Source organism: Chaetura pelagica, unplaced genomic scaffold, assembly GCF_000747805.2.
Source record: "Chaetura pelagica isolate M959 unplaced genomic scaffold, ChaPel_1.0 scaffold50, whole genome shotgun sequence".
NCBI classification, from domain to species: domain Eukaryota; kingdom Metazoa; phylum Chordata; class Aves; order Apodiformes; family Apodidae; genus Chaetura; species Chaetura pelagica.
Genome location: NW_009952366.1, coordinates 6205297 through 6222735, shown reverse-complemented (window position 1 = coordinate 6222735; position 17439 = coordinate 6205297). Strand labels below are relative to the sequence as shown.

The 17439-nt window shown below is 42.5% G+C and overlaps 1 protein-coding gene across 1 annotated transcript in view; it reads right to left on the bottom strand.

The window, feature by feature from the left end:
* Nucleotides 1–1339: 1339 nt before the first annotated feature.
* PLXNC1 (plexin C1) overlaps nt 1340–17439 on the bottom strand; it is a 71738-nt gene continuing 55638 nt past the window's right edge. The window contains exons 20-29 of the mRNA XM_010008065.1: nt 14580–14753; nt 13318–13421; nt 9091–9145; nt 8159–8190; nt 7963–8070; nt 5882–6045; nt 5298–5445; nt 3330–3470; nt 3171–3245; nt 1340–1502 (exon numbers count right to left, since the gene is read on the bottom strand). Of these exons, the coding sequence (XP_010006367.1) occupies nt 1398–1502; nt 3171–3245; nt 3330–3470; nt 5298–5445; nt 5882–6045; nt 7963–8070; nt 8159–8190; nt 9091–9145; nt 13318–13421; nt 14580–14753 (1106 nt within the window). The 3' untranslated portion in view covers nt 1340–1397. The remainder of the gene's footprint in view (nt 1503–3170; nt 3246–3329; nt 3471–5297; nt 5446–5881; nt 6046–7962; nt 8071–8158; nt 8191–9090; nt 9146–13317; nt 13422–14579; nt 14754–17439) is intronic.

Genomic DNA, 17439 nt, shown 5'->3' with positions numbered 1-17439 from the left:
TTACCTCAACTGTAACTGTCTGCAGCCTCAGTAAAGTGCCTCCGTGAGACTGCAGCAGAGTCCATGGCAACAAAAAAATGTCAACTCTGTAGTGAAGGGTAGGATTCCGCTGGTGCAGTAGCAGAGCCAGAGTCACGGCTGCTCCTCCGTGGTTTTGCATGGCAGCCACCGCACCAGCCTCGTCTCAGCAGCATGGCCACCCACCTGCTTTCCAGCTGGGCTAACTTTAGCCACCGATGCAAATGTAATGGACACCCTCCTTTGAACACAGCCAAGCCTCAAAAAACACCCCAGCAGGACTAAAGCAGGCAGTTAGACCCTCCCTACCCGCACCACCACCACTTGTATCAGTTTCTCATCCACAGTCAGAGATTACATCAGCCCCCCCCTCTTCTGACATGATGTTAAACTAACCCTCTTTTGACAAAGCCTTTGTGTGGACAACCTGAAAAAAAAATATGCTGGCTTTAGATTTGTGAGGCCCTTGTACACGAATGGCCAGGACTGTCTGCACTGATGCACGGGCCAATCATGCACCTGAGTACAGGTTTGTGCACTGAAGTGCAGCCATCATCAGCTGCTTTATCAATCACAAAGGTGCTCCCATGCAGTACAGCTGCATGGAGGCTTCATGTGTGAAGCTGCTCACAAGTGTTTCACAGCTTATTTAAGGATGGAAAGGTAGAAATGTAAACACAGACTGATGCCGGTCTAGTGCCTTTCTCAAAAAGCCTGCTCAGTGGAGGCTTCAGTTTGCACATGGAATTTCTAACCTAACATGCCCTGCCATGTGGCATTTGGACTTTTAAACTGCAGTCCCACTTTTTTCTACTAAATACACTTGTCCTAAGTGTCACTTTGGTGCTGTTTTGTTTTGTTTGTTGTTTGTTTTTTTTTTTGAACAGGAACCAGTGTACATTTGTCTGGAAGGAAGGAAACTGCAGCTGAAGCTGGAGCTCATCCTCACAGTTTGCTGAAGTTGCTGAAAGGATGTGGCAAAACATCATCTTTCTCTCTTAAAAAAAAAGAGCTAGGCAACTTACAGGTTCACACAGGCAACTCTGAACTTGCAATGTGTTTATGCATCTCCTGCAAGCTTGTTTTTAAGTAAGCACAAAGCTTACTTAGGCAGTATTTTTGATCCAAAAGGTATGTGTGCTCAAGTACCTAAAAATGCTGGCCATGCCAACACTAGACTTTTGCTTTCACATGCCCATGTTTGAATATGTAAGCCTGCCCATACTTCATTCCCAAACGTTGATTTTCACTTGGAATGGTCAGAGTGGATAAGAGTCCAAATATTTCAAACCCTGTACATATAGTCAGTCAAAACAGTTTTGGGAGCAGTAGCGCTTATTTAAAATCCCCCACATCGACACTGTGAGTCAGTGCTCTGCTCAAAGCCATTTGCATTTTTTCTTTTCATCAAATAAGGCTTTTACTTGCTGGAGCTGTTTCTGGACTTCTTCAAACCCCCGTTCTCGCTCAAGTTTGCTGACAATCTGTTAACAATTAGCAAAAAAGAGAATCATTTTTTTAGCGGCTTATTTTACTTGCTGGTTTTTAAAGACTGCTTTTCTGCATTCTGACAACTACTGGCAGAAAAAAACATCTGAATGCTTGCCTAGATGTAAACATTCTTTTCTGACTTCAACACTTTATTTTGGTAGTTTTCCTTTCAAGTCCTTATGATTACAGGATTTGCAACACTTCCACAAAAGAATGACAGAGCCAAGCAAAAAAACCCAAACAAATCCAGCACATGTTCATCTCTTGAAGCTTGAGGCAAGACCAGTGCTCTAGTTTTACCCTAGAGCAGATTTACAAAGGATACTTTATTTTTTTTCCTCTGCCCTATGAATTTAGGGCAACCAACTGCCTCTTTCTCTAACTGGCCCATTTGACACCAGCCCAGGTGACAGAAAGGAGCAGTGCTGCTGTCTGAAACTCTTTGCTGGCAACTCAACGAAGCAACTGAGGTCTCAGCAAACCATGAATGAGATTTAGCTACTCCCAGCTAAAAGCCAGAGGAGAAAGAGCAAAGGGAGGGTTTCCTTCTAACGATATGGGTAAGCTTAGCCAGTACTAACTTCAAAAAGGCAAAAAAGGGCCCTAAGATTAGAAAGTATGCTGAAGTCTCCTATGTCAACAATTTTAGTGAGCTTAATAAAGTGTGGTGCCATTCCTAGTATCATTCCAAGCTTCTTTTAAGAGGCAAAGATTAGACACAGAACCCAGATCATTTGAGGCACTGGAGATCAGAAGTGGTAAGATAGCTAACAGGTGACTGAGAGCTGGATGATTACAGCAAATGCTGATGCTGTGCTGCTGGGGATGAAAGAGAGAAAGGTCTGGTTGCTGGGAGACCCAGACAACCTGCTGGAAGTGGTAACGAGGCCTTCAGGCAACACACCCCAGCTGGCTCTTATCTGCCTCCCTGCGCAGGCACACGCAGCCTCTGTTAAGGATGCTGAGCAAGATAGCGTGGAGAATCCTGTTGTGCAAAGTGGAGGGCAGGGATTTTCTTAGGAAGCAGCTTAGAGGTAGCCTGTAAGTAAGTGCTTTCAGTTGAGAAAATATTTCTTTTGTTAGAAATAGCAGAGACTGTTGACCTACAGCTTCTTATTTTAAGAGGAGACCATTAGAGCAGAGCGTAAGAGAGCTATGATGGGAAAGGAACGGACACCTCTTGCTGGAAGGCTGAGTGTGCTCCACTGAGGTGTTTGTACTGCCTGTTAAATCGAGGTCCCTGGTGCTACAGTCTAATCTGATTTCTGAATCTCCAGGGAAATGAAGCGCATGCACAGAACTTGTGACAGGCATTAGCAGATACTCTGCAAATACAGTAAAACAAGAACTCTAGACTATGTAAGAACTTTCTCAAAATGCAGAGAGAATGTAACTGCTACTATCTCTGTGAAACACAGCAGTGACAGTAAAAGTGCATTTTCAAACTTTTGGCCTGTGACCCCTCTGCCAGGTGGGGGGAGGCTGTGCTGCTCTGGCCCCACACAGCTCAGCAGCAGGAGCAGCCTCAGCTGCACCACTGAGGGGCTGTTTCTGGAGCCACAGGCCATGCCAGGCCTTGGTGCTTTTGTCAAGCCCAACTTTCAAGCCTGAGGTAGCAAGTTAACATTAAGGGGTTAAGGAGGAATAGCAGACATGCTTACCTCATCATAATATTTCACTATGTATTTGTAGATTTCAATCAAGGCCACTTTCTCATTAAATTCATTTTCATGTTTCTAAAACAGAAAACAGACAGGTAGTTCTCTTTAAAAAATAAACTTAATGTGAAAGCAAGTTAAGTTCCCACTTCTCAACTGTACCTTAGATTCCTGAGTTAGAAATTCTTCAACCTCTGAAGTGGTCAGTGGAGGCAGATCCCTGATGGCTTTATAATACGCTTTCACCTCCTTCTTGTAGAGTGGAATGTCCTTAGCATAGAGAAGTTTATTTGTCGGTGCTTCCTTAAAAGAAAATATTTGAAGCCTTGTCAATTTTCACAGCACAGATTTCCTAAGGTTCCACCTCCACATAGTTAATTGCATCTAATTGTGTCTATTCTCTGTGTGACTCACGTCTCCTTGCAGATGCAAGGAATCAAGATTATGAAATAAAAATGAAGAGCAGACGCAGGACCCCAGTAATAATGTATTGTGTTTCACGACAGTTGCCAGATTATTATTTCCGTTGGCATCAGGAGGGAGGAACATTTGTCCCTTAGACATGTTTTTCTTTCTTACTTCCTCCTCACCCCTCCCTGAACCTGAAAGATTGTGAAAGCTGAACCCAAGGGCTTCAGGCTGATACCCTATTTACATAGAGGATAGCGCAGTGCTGTGGGAAGTTTCCCTAGGGGAACATGCCAGAGAGTCTTGCTAGATTCTGTGCTGGCAGAGGTTCCCCTAAAACATTTTGGTCCCTACTACTCCTTCTATGCAGGAAGAACTGACTGTCAGGCAAGCACAGCTAAAGGGATTTACTGTTTTTCTCTAGGGCTTCCACAACCCAGGTCCGTGCTGACCTACCCAAGCAGCTTCAGGTTCATCCAAGGAAATAAATGCTGTTGTTTGTGGTAGGAGCTGAAGTCCCACCTGGAAACCACGTTTTCAGAATGTAAAAGTGGTGGCTGGTATTTTCCTGTCACTGCTCTAGTTACAATTCTGAGGAATAAATGACACAAGCACGTGACACCCTGTCACTACTGTTTCCACAGTAATTTAAACATTTGTTCTTTAAGCAGCTAAATAATGTTTTAAGATAAGAGGCTAAAAATTGTGAAAGTAAATGCATTTTAGTACTACAATGTCACAAGCAGTTTACAGCATTGCACACCTTTATCAGGTTTCAGCATCCCTTTTCAAATGGTTAATGGGAGCAATTGTATCAACAGGATTGCACAATGGATGTTAACCATAGAAATCTAAGAGACCATGCTCATCTGCAGTTTTGCCATCAAGTAAATGATAAGTTTTAATTCATGACAGTTCAATCCTAAAATAAGATAAATAAGCATATTTGTTATTTACCTTTAACAGATAAGCAGTTGGTTCAGATCACATAGGAAAATAGTCCCTTATTATATACATTTTTTAGGCAAAAAAATCTCTACCTTGTTTTTCTTGGTAGTAGGAGCCTGAACAAATGCTTCCTGCTTTGGTCCAAAGAAAAAGAAAAATATCCTCAGGAATAATTATGCATTTCTGATCCCCAGAGTTCTGGACACAGAACTAAATATCTTTTGAACGTAAGATTTCTGGACTTGTTACTCCAGCAAATAGTTTTGCATGTAAAAATGGAGAAGCTCTTACATGTGAAAGGAACTGTTTCAAAGAGCTCAAGGGAGCTCTTTCAAGTGTCCTTGCAGCTCCCAGAAGCTGACTGTGGATGTTTTCTTTAAATAGGTGCATGGCAGACAAAATTTGGACTACTTATCAATTTATATTAATACTTTTAAGACCTTTGTTTAAAAATTCTTTAAAGCTCAATTAAAATCTTACAACTTCCACCCTCTTATACATATTCTAGAAGAACATTATGTAGAAAGGAACAGCAGGTAAGACAAACAGCAGTTAACTATAAATATGGCATTCTAGAAGCTGCCTCTGTCTGCTTCAGTGAATTCTTCACAGTCTTGGGATGCAGAGCAACAAGGAATAGAAACACAACTTCATTAGGCCACTGACAGTTTTGCCCCCAGTGTCAGCAGATCCAGAACTTCATCCCTGAGCCATTTTACAGCTGCAAAAGACATGGGTGGAGAAGTTAGCAAAAGGCTGGAAGGGCAGCATTACCTTCCCCAGTGTCTGTTCTGCTAGAGAAAAGGCATCCATGAAAGCTTGTGCGATTACAGACAAACAGCCATCTATATGTGAAGTCTTCTTAATATCAAAGACAAATTGGGGATTCTTCAGTATGTTCACCCAGAAGCGAAGAGGAAGACTAGACACAGAAAGAACAAGCACCTTTAAAATTAACCACTCAGGTCACACAACTGCTTTAAAATGGTAATTTAACTGCACTGCACTCATGGAAAGAAGCATGTTTCTGGGCTGCTTATTCATGTTAAAAAAGGGATCAGGGAATAAGGGCTACAGAGCAAACTCATCAGTCACCCCTTCATCTTCAAATAATACTCTCAACCTGCAGAGACTTCTTTCTGAGTGGGAGGATCTTGTGCAGACTCACACTCCTGGAAACTATGGCTGTTTCTACCAGCATCCAACCAATTTACTAATGTGACCTACAAAGCCAAAATGTGTCTTCACCCAGACATGCCAAAATCTTATTCTTCTGCTCACAGGTGACCTGTTTCATCTTGGCAACTACATTTCAGCATTTCAGTGACCACACTCCTGTACAGATCATACAGGCCTACCTGTTGGTTTTCCAGATATGGACCACATCAGGGTCAGTAATTTTTTTGCTCTCAGCTTGGGCATCCAGAAAGTCAAAAAAGTACTTGATGGCAACAGGTGCTTTATTGTTGGGTAAACTCCAAATGCTCCTGAAGAGCTTTTCAACAACTGAATGAATTGCAACCTGAAAAGTAAGACAATGAACAGTACTAGTATTACACAATAAAGGAGCAGGATTTCTTGTCTCTGAGAAGTGAGTGTGCCCCAAGGCAACCACATACAGAAACTTCAATATGCTTGTGGCAAACATCTAGGCCATAAGTTATTGGCAAACAAGTCTGTCAATAGCAAAAATGAAACCACAAATACACCATAAGGAGCTGCTTTCAAATGTCACATGCCCTGACACTTTACTGTCAGAAGAATTGTGGTGAAGTTTGTGATAAATCGTAGGTGGAAGGAATCACTCACTGAGTTTCCTGAACAAAGACAACAGCAGCTCTTCAGAGACTCTTGGCACCATTGCTAAAGGCTATTTGGACCTTGTGACTGGAAGTGAGAGGGGAGTGAGCAAAAGGAGTTTAAGCAGATTTCTAGGGCACTGGTCTTCATGGGGCCACCTGAGACATGTGTAGAACACAAATGCTCATCAGCACTTCACAGCCAAGTAACTGTGATGCTTGATGAAATTCAAGGATAACAGCTTTGTGTGGCATACAAAGACACTAATATTACAGAGAACTACTGAAAACTGGGTCTTTCTGATCCAGAAGTGAAGCTATTTGGCTCACAAAAGCAAGGGCTTGGCTGCTGATGGTCTCACTGACATCATCACAGAGTATCCATAAGTAGAGGGAAATGAAGCAAAACACAGTTTTGTGCCTTTTTTCTTCACATCTGTTCTGAAGCTCAGTTAAGCCTAATGTTCTCTCAACAATAAGGATTTAAGTGTATTCCAGGTCCTGAATGTGCTACTGGCCAGTTCATTTCACGTGGCAAACTCTGCAATCGTGTTTCTGTGTGTGTGTGTGTGTGTGTGTGTGTGTGAGAGGCAGAGAGAGATGCAGTTCAAATGCCATTTCCTTTAGTATATGGCATACCATGGGTGGAATGCCACAGTGAAGGACACCACAGCACTGCTGTTGAGAGCACTATCCCACTTTGCAGAAAGAAATGATTAATTTAAAGCCCTTTAAGAGGACTGTTTCTCAATAACCTGAGTTTTTCTTTTGTGCTTCAGTCTTCCACCATAAGATACTGCTGGTTTACTCCAGCACTTCCTAAGGGCTTACGTTTGTTTCCATGTTAATTCCAGCTAATGAGAAATGACCTGTATTCACTCTCACTTTGGGTAGTGTCCCAGATTACGTCAAGTGTTATCAACGATCTAATTAAATAATGATTGATAGATTTTTTAAATGCAGGAAGGCCATAATCACCATCCCTTCAGGTCTCTTGTATCACACAGCTCTCAGTGTTGTGAGGTGATTAATATTTTAAGTAAGATGTTGTTGTGAAGAGTTTTATAATCATTTTGAGTAAGTCAGAAACAAGATTACATTACCAGAGGGAGTGAGCAGGGTTTTTCCCTCAGGAATGTGCCTTGTATTAGAGCATAAATAGGTAATTGTATCATAAATTTAAAAAAAAAAATAAAAAATAATAAAGAAAATAATTATCTTGTTATTTTGGATGCTTAATTTGAGACCCTTAGAGATTATTTCATTTAATGGGCAGTATTTTGTGAAACTCAGGCCTCAAAAGTTGTCTCTAAGCTGGGCAAACTATAGTAGAGAGTTTCTATAAGATCAATAACTACCTTTTTTCTTTAACCTGAGAAAAAGTTGGGCTTACTGAGGACACGGAGAATGTGAGTAATATACAGTTTTAGAACTCTAGCATTAGGGAACCTGAAATGTGTCCATCTTTGCAAATGGCCATAATCCATAGCACAGTGATTTTTATAATCTACCTTTTTACTTAAGATTTGATATACAAGCAGGAAGTCTGTGTAATTTCTGCTTTCATTTCTATTTCTGTTGTGTCAAATGAGCCAAGCTCAACGTCAGCCCTCCCCCAAAATAAGGCCTTTACAGTTTACCTTGGTTGACAGAAGCTTTGTCAGATACATTTCCTTCACTTTGAATTTTTGCTTTCCTTTGTGACCTGCTCCTTTCACATCTTTGTTTGCTTCAGAGTCTGGTAAAATCTATGATGAAGAGATACCAGAGATTACACAGGTATAAATACAGCTCAGTATTAAATCTAGTACTTAACAGTGTAATGAGTGAACTCACCAAATGACAGTGTTCATCCGAGTAGTCCACATCTTAACAGAAAGCAGAGAACAAAGAGGCATTAATGAAACACACAGCTATAAGCTTGTGAATTCTGCTGGGCTCTGGGCTGTGCAGCAGGGTGTATGTTGGGATGCTGAGAAAGCAGGTTCAGCATCATGCTTTCCTGCCTGCAGTCTGAGGGAAGCCTCTGAGAAATCCACAGGTCCTGACTCACCCCCCAGTGTAGCTCAGACCATCATCACCTGTTGCTAAGGTAAGCAATGCCATCCCAGTGAGCTACACCTCAGGGACACACCCCCCCTAACTTCAGACATCCACTTTGATGGCAAGGCGAGTCACGCTAGGAGGGTCTGTTTCTCCCCAGGGGCTACAGAAAGTCCACCTCCCCCAAGCTACCAGCTGGGCTGAAGCAACCTGCATCACAGGGGTAGGTAAAATGAACTGGTACCTTGTAAGCACCCTTTAACTCCTGACCTGCTGTTGAGACAGCTGAGTCAAGGCTTTCAGAAACACGGTAACCAGAACAAAGAAAATTCCCAAACTGCCTCTTTTTGCTACGCCTGCCTCTGGACAGTGCACCACCATGTCTGTGATACACAACTCACTGGAGCAGGGCATGTTCCCTGTTGGTCTCACCACTCAGCACTTTGTGTCACCTGGGCTTCCCTGCCCTGCTTTTCTGACTATGAGTCATTTGTTGGGGACTGTTAAGTCTTTCTGTCCTTCTTTTCTTTGCCTTCTTCTCTCCTTCTAGGCCCTGCCAGAGGCCCAGAGCCAGGGTATCACAGCTCTTCATTTGCCTCAGCTATATCAAAGTGCTGATTTTTCTGACCTCCTATTGACCAAGATATAACCTCTCATAGCACAGCCCTCTGCATTCACAGTCCATTCCCCACAGAAGATTAAATAGGCTACAGTTCCTTTGTTACCTGATCGTGTATTTGCCTTCTTTTTGAAGACTTTTATGGTTGCTCCATTTGAAATCTGAAAGCAAAACCAAACATATCATGCTCAAACAAAAGTGTCTGGAATTCAAGAAACCCTCAGTTTCATCTCCTCTGTCCTTAAGTCCTTGGCAGCACAGGAGTGTGCCAGCCCTCTCTGTGCAGGACTCTCAGCAGGCAGCCAGGGCTGGGCTTGCAGGCAGGGGCAGGAGCTGCCCTTTGCCAGCCTCACCTGGCAAGGTGGGAAGGCAGCTCTACCCACAAACTAGCCTTGAAGGCCTTTTCCTGTCTTTGATTTTTCTGGTTCAGCCCTATTTGGGCATTTTCATGTACTGCTCCCATCTCCACAGATTGCCTAGGCTGAATTCTCTGCCTCAAATCCAATAGGATCTTATGGAAAGGTGAGGCAGGGAGGGGAAGATTTCTCTTCTGCCCCCCTTTCAGCTCAGTCCTTTCTGGAGCTTCCTCCCATGCCCTGTGGACAAGCCAAGTTAAGGGTCTAGTCTGGTGCTCCCAAGAACTATTTTCAAACTTCAGTTCCCAAAGTGAGCAAAATATTTATGCCCTGTGGACCATAAGGTCAAGATCCATATGCAGCCACCTTGTGATTTCTAGGAAGAATCTTCTCCATTCCTTCCCTGAATTTATACTGCTGCTAGGATAGTAATGATTATCTTTAAAAGAAACTGGCAACTCACGCTTTTATTGTCAAAGAGTAACTAAAAAACAGCTCCCACTGAGAACTACACTACCGCTCTGCTGTCAAATGTTGGGTCTTGCCAAGTGCTAGTATACTTCCCTCTGTAATTGCAAAAACAACTGGCCAGTTCTGGGAAGGGATCTCTGCCAAACTAATTTAAGTGTTTTTTAAACCTTGGCAGCCAGCCTGGTGTGAGAAACCAGTTTAAACAGTAAGATACTCTATCAAAAGCTGTGTCTTGCGCCAAAGAAATCTGCACTTACACTTGCTCCCCGAAAGTAAATCCAATCTATTTAAAGATTTTTTGGTAAGGTTTCCATTTATCATACAGTGTTTCAGAGCTCTTTCAGATAACACAGAGCACTTTAAAACCACAATACGAGTGAGAATATGCTCCAAGGCTAGCTTGTGAGGTGACACAAGCACCCAGAGAGTCCTCCTACTTGGCCCCAAAAATAGGTAAAGAGGAAGAGGACTATACAGCAGCTTACCCCCTCCCAGAGCAGGATGGGCAACATGCTGCCTCCACTCCCTCTCCAAGAAGCAGGAGAGCAGCTCAATGTTAAAATGTGCTGGCTCCTGTTCTGAGAGGAGAGAGGCATTGCTTAGAGGGAGGGAGAACTGCGCTTCCCCACAGGCACTAGTGCAGTGCAGCCACGATCCAAGCCCCCACTTCAGGTTTTATTTCTGGAACAAATGAAGCTTTTTGTATTGAGAGGAATATACTTTGCCCTCTTTATGGTTACTGCAGCAGCCATACTTGCCATTTATTTCAGTGTGGCCTCCAAAAAAAAAACCAACAAAAAAACCCCTTCTTTTTGTGTTCTGCTGCCTAAATCACCTCTCGTGGTGGGCTGCCTCCATGGGCACTTCAAAACATCTTTGCTTTGTCAGATGTGTCACTGGGGGGACAGACAGGGAGAGGGGAGATCTCTTCAGATCCACATAACATGGACTGCAGCTACTTAGCAAAACAGAAGATATAATAGTGTGGATCTATGCCTCTTGTTCTTCAGGCATGTAATTGTCCTTCCTATAATCCAGTTCCTGTCAAGTGTGCTCCCTGGATCACACATTCAGATTTTCTCCCTGGGGCTGTGCCTGCTCCTGGAATGTGTGATGCTGCTATGCTGCTACAGCTTCAGAAATTTGAGATCTGTGACTAGACAGGAGATCTGAAAGCAACTCTCTAGCTCTTTTCTTGCACAGGAAACAGGACATCATGATAATCAGACACTTTCTTGTCAGGGCTTGTGTTTATCCTCATCTAAACAACAGTTCAGTTCTCATAAATAATCGCATCAATAACCCTACTAGAAGCAAAAAGATTGAGCAAAAGGACCACAGGAGTCAGAAACATATTAAACTCTAGTAAAAGTACAGTGGATTTTTTTCCCCCTCAAAAACACCACACAAAAACATCACCTACTTGAGCACTTTAAAAATCAGTGTAGTAACTAAGTCTGCCTTTTCAAGAGTGAATGGTGATTCTGGGACTTTTAAAACACAACCTCATACTTGAGTATCTTAAAAAAATGTGATGGTACTTCCCACTTCCAAAAATCTGGATAGCAAACAAAAAGAAAAAAACAGACTTGACATAAAACTCTAGGCACTGTCGAAATATAATTTGGAATTCCTCAGGCAAAATGACTACCCTCACACTATACATGAAATGTTCCCTTTTCTTGCCAGCTAGACACCTTTACATTCCTTTTTGTATTGATATGCATTCAAGAAAATAAACTAGATATGCCATTAAACCACTGCCTAAAATGCCACTAAGCTTCTGCCTCAAATGCAGTTATTTTTTCAGTGTCATAAAAAATGAACTAAAATATCTATCAGAGATACCCAGTACAATTTCCATAAGGCAGCTGCTAAGCTATAATTAGCATAGTTACAGCTCTGCAAAAACAACCGAACCTCCAACTTAACTTGCATCTGCCTGCCGAAACCACAGACAAAAACAAGGGCTGGGACAAAGATGCCCAGGGATGACAGCGACCAACTGGAGCAGCCTCATTTGCCATGAAGTAAGGTACCCATGAGCCATGGCATGCGATCAAGTCGGGAAGTGCAAACAGCTGCCAGGTAAAATTAGGGAGCAATTAAAATAGCTGCCTGCAGTCAAGAGAGTGGCCACTATCAGATTAGACAGAAGCTCAAATAATCAGATTCAAATCTACATTGACCTTTGCTGCACAGACTCTGACTGCAACACTACAATGTCCTCATTTGTACAAAACCTTTACAAGTGGCGTGGAGGGAAGTCCCACACTAATCTGTAGACAAGACTGAAGAAAGGCACAGGAAAAGCTGTGTTTAAGACACTGGATGGTGACTCAGGGCATGTGAGTTCGCTATCGCCTGCTCAGGAGGTAAGGAGAGCAACAACAAATGCCTACAGAGATCTCTAAAGCGACTCCAAATGAGCTTGCTCCAGATCTGTGCAGCCTTGTGCTGTGCCCAAGCTACAAACAGTCCTGCCAGGAGTCCTTGTTCCTCTCTGTGGGTAACACAGCTCTTGCTCATGCAGACAGCGACCTGCTCAGGGCTGCCTCGGATTTCTCAGCACCGTCCTGCGTTGCATGACACAGACCTACACTCCTCAGCAAAACTGCTCAATAAATAAAACTCATCATTTTGTCAAGAGCCAGACCTTCAAATTCAGCAAAGTAGGAAGAAAGCTCACTAGAAATACTCAGCGTATTAACTTCATTTCCAAAATCTTACAGAAGCATCAAAAGGTGAGCTATCATGCCATCTGAGGCCAGTCACCTGCTGCACATCTTACCCTGCCCTTTCACCCTCCGTTTTGAGTAGTGTCAGTGGAAACTCCTTCAACAGGCAATGCTGCTGACTATGCATTTGCAATGTGCTGCTCCCAGAAGGGCTCTGCCACCAGCTGCAGCCCTGTGTGTTGCTGCGATGCTGGACAGGTTACTGCAGCATTGAAAAGTTTACAGGGGCAATTGGAAGCAGAGGGGAAAAATAGGAGTACAAGTGGTGCCAGCAGATGGAAGCAGGAACACAGAGAAAAAGGGCAGATCTCAAGAGAAGAGCCAGCAAAGTAATCAGTTTTTTTTATTCTGACTCTCAATGAGCTTTTGCAAGAATCACTACCACCTGTTCAGATAATCAAAATACGAGGTGGGAAGAAGTAAACAATTGCTCATCGAGCAATAAAAACTCTACAGTAGAGACTAGAAAAGTCTTGATGCAATGTTCATACATGGAAATCAGATGCTTGTTTAACTGAAGCGCTCAACTGAAGTGACAGTTTACCTGGTATGCTTGAACCAAGCAACCCTGCAACAAACACACTTCTGAAAAGTAACAGAAAACATGACTCATTGGCAAGAAAGTTGTCATACATTTCTTTCCTTCTGCTGATCATGATCAGTTTATCTGTTCAAGATACTGATCAATTAAGGTATTTCTGTGCAGACAGCATTTGGGGGCTGGGGAGAAACAGCTTCTCAATTAATTGGTATGACTTCCGTGCTTACCTCATAATGACCGATGGTATTTAGCTTCCTTATCCCATCCTCCATCACCTCTGAAGAACCATCAATGTCTAACAATTCTCTTTGCTGCTCCTCAGACACAAGTTCTGCAGTACAACAGTAAGACAAAGCAATTACATCCCAGTGGCATTCTCACTGTACAGATGTTTGTAAAGAAAACCAAGATCTGATTATATCTGGACCAGTGGCTCCCAACTGAGCTGTTTCTCTCTGTCCTTGTGGTAGGTCACAAAAGAGTGGTTTTGCACTCCCACACTACAGATTCCTCTCCCGACGGGACAACCTGCACGGCTTCCATTACTGTAGGCTACTAGTGCTTCACTTTGTGCTGGGCCAGGCAGAGTTTTTAGAGGTGCTTTCACCTAACATAGCTACTCTGTTGCACAAGCATGCCCTGGTGGTATGGCCACATTGGGACTAGAAGAAAGACTCGTCACTTCTAAGAGATCTCCAAAATGAGCTGTGCAAGACTGGCATAGTATTTGTGAAGGGTGGTCAGGCACTGGTGGTAGACATAACCATCAGATATGCGAGAACGTTATCATCGCTTGCTGACATAGTATCTGAGAAGGGGAGGAGATACCAACATCTTACAGGGCGAGTCTGGGAGGTGAAAAATGCCAACAATGTAGAGTTCCTTGGATCATGTGGGAAGTGGAATGTTGGCAACTACAGACTTTTATCGGACCATGGACTTCTGAAAATCCAAGAAGAGGTAGCTCAACTCATCTGCCTGAATGGGCTTATTTACATCTGTGGATACTATACACATCTGTGTGAGGCACATGCAGGAAACCTAGTTTGACTGTAAATAAGCTCTATTTGTGGGTTCTCCTCATCAAGGGAAATGTATACCTGTTGGAATGAAGGGCAGTATGGGGCTAGTAAGTAGAAACTGAAGTATTTGGTAATAACATGTCATCTTACCCACTGAAAAAATGTATCAACTAGCTGTACTTAGGCAGACAGGCCACCTTATTTGAACCAGAACAGGCACATATAAATGATATGTGTTCAATAAACAGTATGTTAACTGCATGCTGAAGCTGTTCTGGAAGCAAAACAGATATGGTTCTACTGCTCTAACTGGTCTAGTGTTTCCCCAGAAGTTCCTCACGAAACCCATGCTCTGCCTAAACGTTAAAATAAAAAATCAAAGCCAGAGGTAGGAATTCCCAAAACCAAAACTCCACAGCCAGACCAGTGAACTCCTTGAATAATATAACACAGTCATGCCCTCTTACCAAGACCGATTTCATCCAGCTGAAGACCATAGAGAAAGCCATTCTTATTAAGGAAAGCCTGAAGGCTCTTCTCCTTGGCTTGGCCTATGGTGTCGCAGTCCAGAACATTAACTTGGATAGTCTGGCAGGCATCTCCACTCTCATTTTCTGGGATCTTTTCAAAGATAATGTTCACTGTCTGAGGCAAGAAACACATATTATTCACACTTACAGAGAATACCTGGCAAGGGAAATCTTCAAACTCCTGACAGTAAACTGGAGAGATTTTCAGTATATTTAAGCTAATTTTAATAAACATTATTTGAAGGAATCACACAATGAAGCATTTAGAACTCCCTGTGTCTGAAGAATCAGAGATACAGCTATATATATTTCTAAAACTGTATTTTGTATCTCTGCCTTTGTGCAAATCCATTTCAGTGAATTACTGAAAAAAGACAGAAGAGGGAAAATGACAATGCATATTCTAAAAGAAGCAGATCTTTTATTTAAAATTAATGCCTTAAAAGCGAACCTGTAAGCTACTAGAGATCTGAAAAGGTTGCTAAGTAAGTCGTCATGGTAAGCATGATTGATTTTGAATGAATAGGAAGCAGAGTTAAAATGAATATTTACACCAACAGATTATGCTGAGTACCTTACATCATACCAAAAAATACACATCCCCTGGAGTTGTCAATGTCTGTCTGCATACAGCCCTGTCTCTAGAGGAGGCACAGACAGAGCTGCTGCAGAAGCAGTGGAAAAGGAAAGCATGTCACAGCAGGCAGAACCCAAAGTGGTCCAGATCTGCCCAGAACAGTGTGATTTATCCCATTAGTTATTACTCCAGGTCCTGTCCAGTTACAACACCCCTGCCCTTTAGCTCACAGCTGCTCTTGGCTGGGACACAATTCATGTGCTGGGCTGCACACAAGGTTGAGTATGGGCTAGAGGGAGGTGCCAGTGAGACTGGGTAACCATCTCCAGGGAATGTTTTTAGTCAGGTCATATTTCTGGTTAAGTCAGGGAGGTCAACTGCTTCCAAAAGGCAGGGAAAAGGAATGAGCATAAGATTTCTATGCTGAGTGATAACAGCACTCATTTCCAGTGCCATAGCCTGCTCCTTGCAGAGGCATCACTGTTCAGGTACACAGATACAGACACACTCTGCTGCAGACGTGTTGGGACAGAATTAAAACAAGTGTTTTAGGTGCCAGCACTTGACTGCAAGTGGCATAGGAAAATCTGTGTACTTGAACCACTCTGGCTGTTGGATATTTCTGGTATAATACACATCTTTTGACTGAAACATGAGCACTGCAAGGTGTGACTCAGTGAAGGAGTGATTGTTAAAAGAGGAAGAAACTAAATAAAATCTTTCCCCTCCTGTCATGTGAAGGAAAGAACTTCAGTCCAGTTTGCTGCAGGGACAACTTTTCTCTCTTCTTAGAAAAATGGGTAGTTATTAATAGCTGTAGAATGCTATTTTATGCTTTATTACCCAGCAAGAGTGAAAATTATGACACACTGGTGGTGAAAAAAAGTAGTTCAATGACACACAAATTAGCTCTACTGCTTCTAGAGAAGCAAAAGGAGTATTAAAAACAGGTTTGCAAAACTATGAAGATTAGGATTTAACAAAGACTAGGATGTAACTGAAGTAACTGAGAATAACACCAAGATGTTTAATTGTGAGGAAAATGAGTCCATGGAAAGGACAGATGGAACAGAAGAGGAGGAGATGTGGGAAGGGTGCCTGCAGAAGGAGAAGCAGACTGGATGCCATGCCTCAGGTTGGGATTTCATGTGGAAAATGAGTAAAAAATATATTGGCACAGAAATGATGGAGCCATGCTTGGTTAGGCCCACAGACCAACTGAACAGACAATAATCCTGTCCTTGACTCCGACTGCCCTGAGGTCATGGCCTTGTAGGATAAAAATGTGAACAACGACTAACTGCATTTTGTCTTCAGAAAACTCACTTTAATCAAAGTCCTTGTCTCTGTGTCTCTGAACTGATCTTTCAGGAGTAGTTACTCACTCTTTAACTGATGCTGATTTGTCTTTATATCCGTGGAAGCATTCCTTCCTGTAGTTGATCCTTTCCTCCCACCATTATTCCTACACTGCAATACTCATGTTCCTGCTTCTCCTTCATTTCCTTTTCCTTTCAGACTGTCAAGAGGAACCATCTTATTCTCTGCTGCATTTTGTTTTCAGCACTTGCTCTCACACAGACTGCATAAAGGCGCAGCCTCTTCAGTTACTAGCATGTGAGAGTACTCTCATCTCTGCTCAACTCATTTTAGGATGACAGGACTGTAGAAAAGAGAGTAGTAGTTCTTTACGTAGGTGGAACACAAGTAATCTATGGACTCCTTAATTGAAAGTATCCACAGTGTGAGGATGGGACTCAAAGAAGCAGTCAGATAGGAAGAAATATTTAAATGCATAAAAGCCTCTGAACACAGAGAGCCAGACAGTTTTGCTGATAGGTTTTCCTGCAGAAGTTAATCTTAAGTGATGAAGCACTTGATGGGGAGCTAGGAAAGCCAATTATTGTTATGTCTTCCCTCTGCAACTGAAGTTTCCATAAATCAGATTCAACCTGTCTGACTGCACAATCCCTGGCTTTAGAAAGCATTAATCAAATGCTGACAGTCACAATCACTGCATTTAGACACAAAGTGTAGAACTGGAAAAATAAATTAATGTATAATTATGGAAGGCCTTTTATGATCAGCTCTGAAGGCCAGAAAACATTGAAGAGAAATCACAGGAAGAGACATGTAAGTCACAAGGAAACAACCTCGGGCCCTTTTCTAAGTTCTATCACTTTGCAAAGGCAACAAAGATGTAAGTTAACTTAGGGAAAG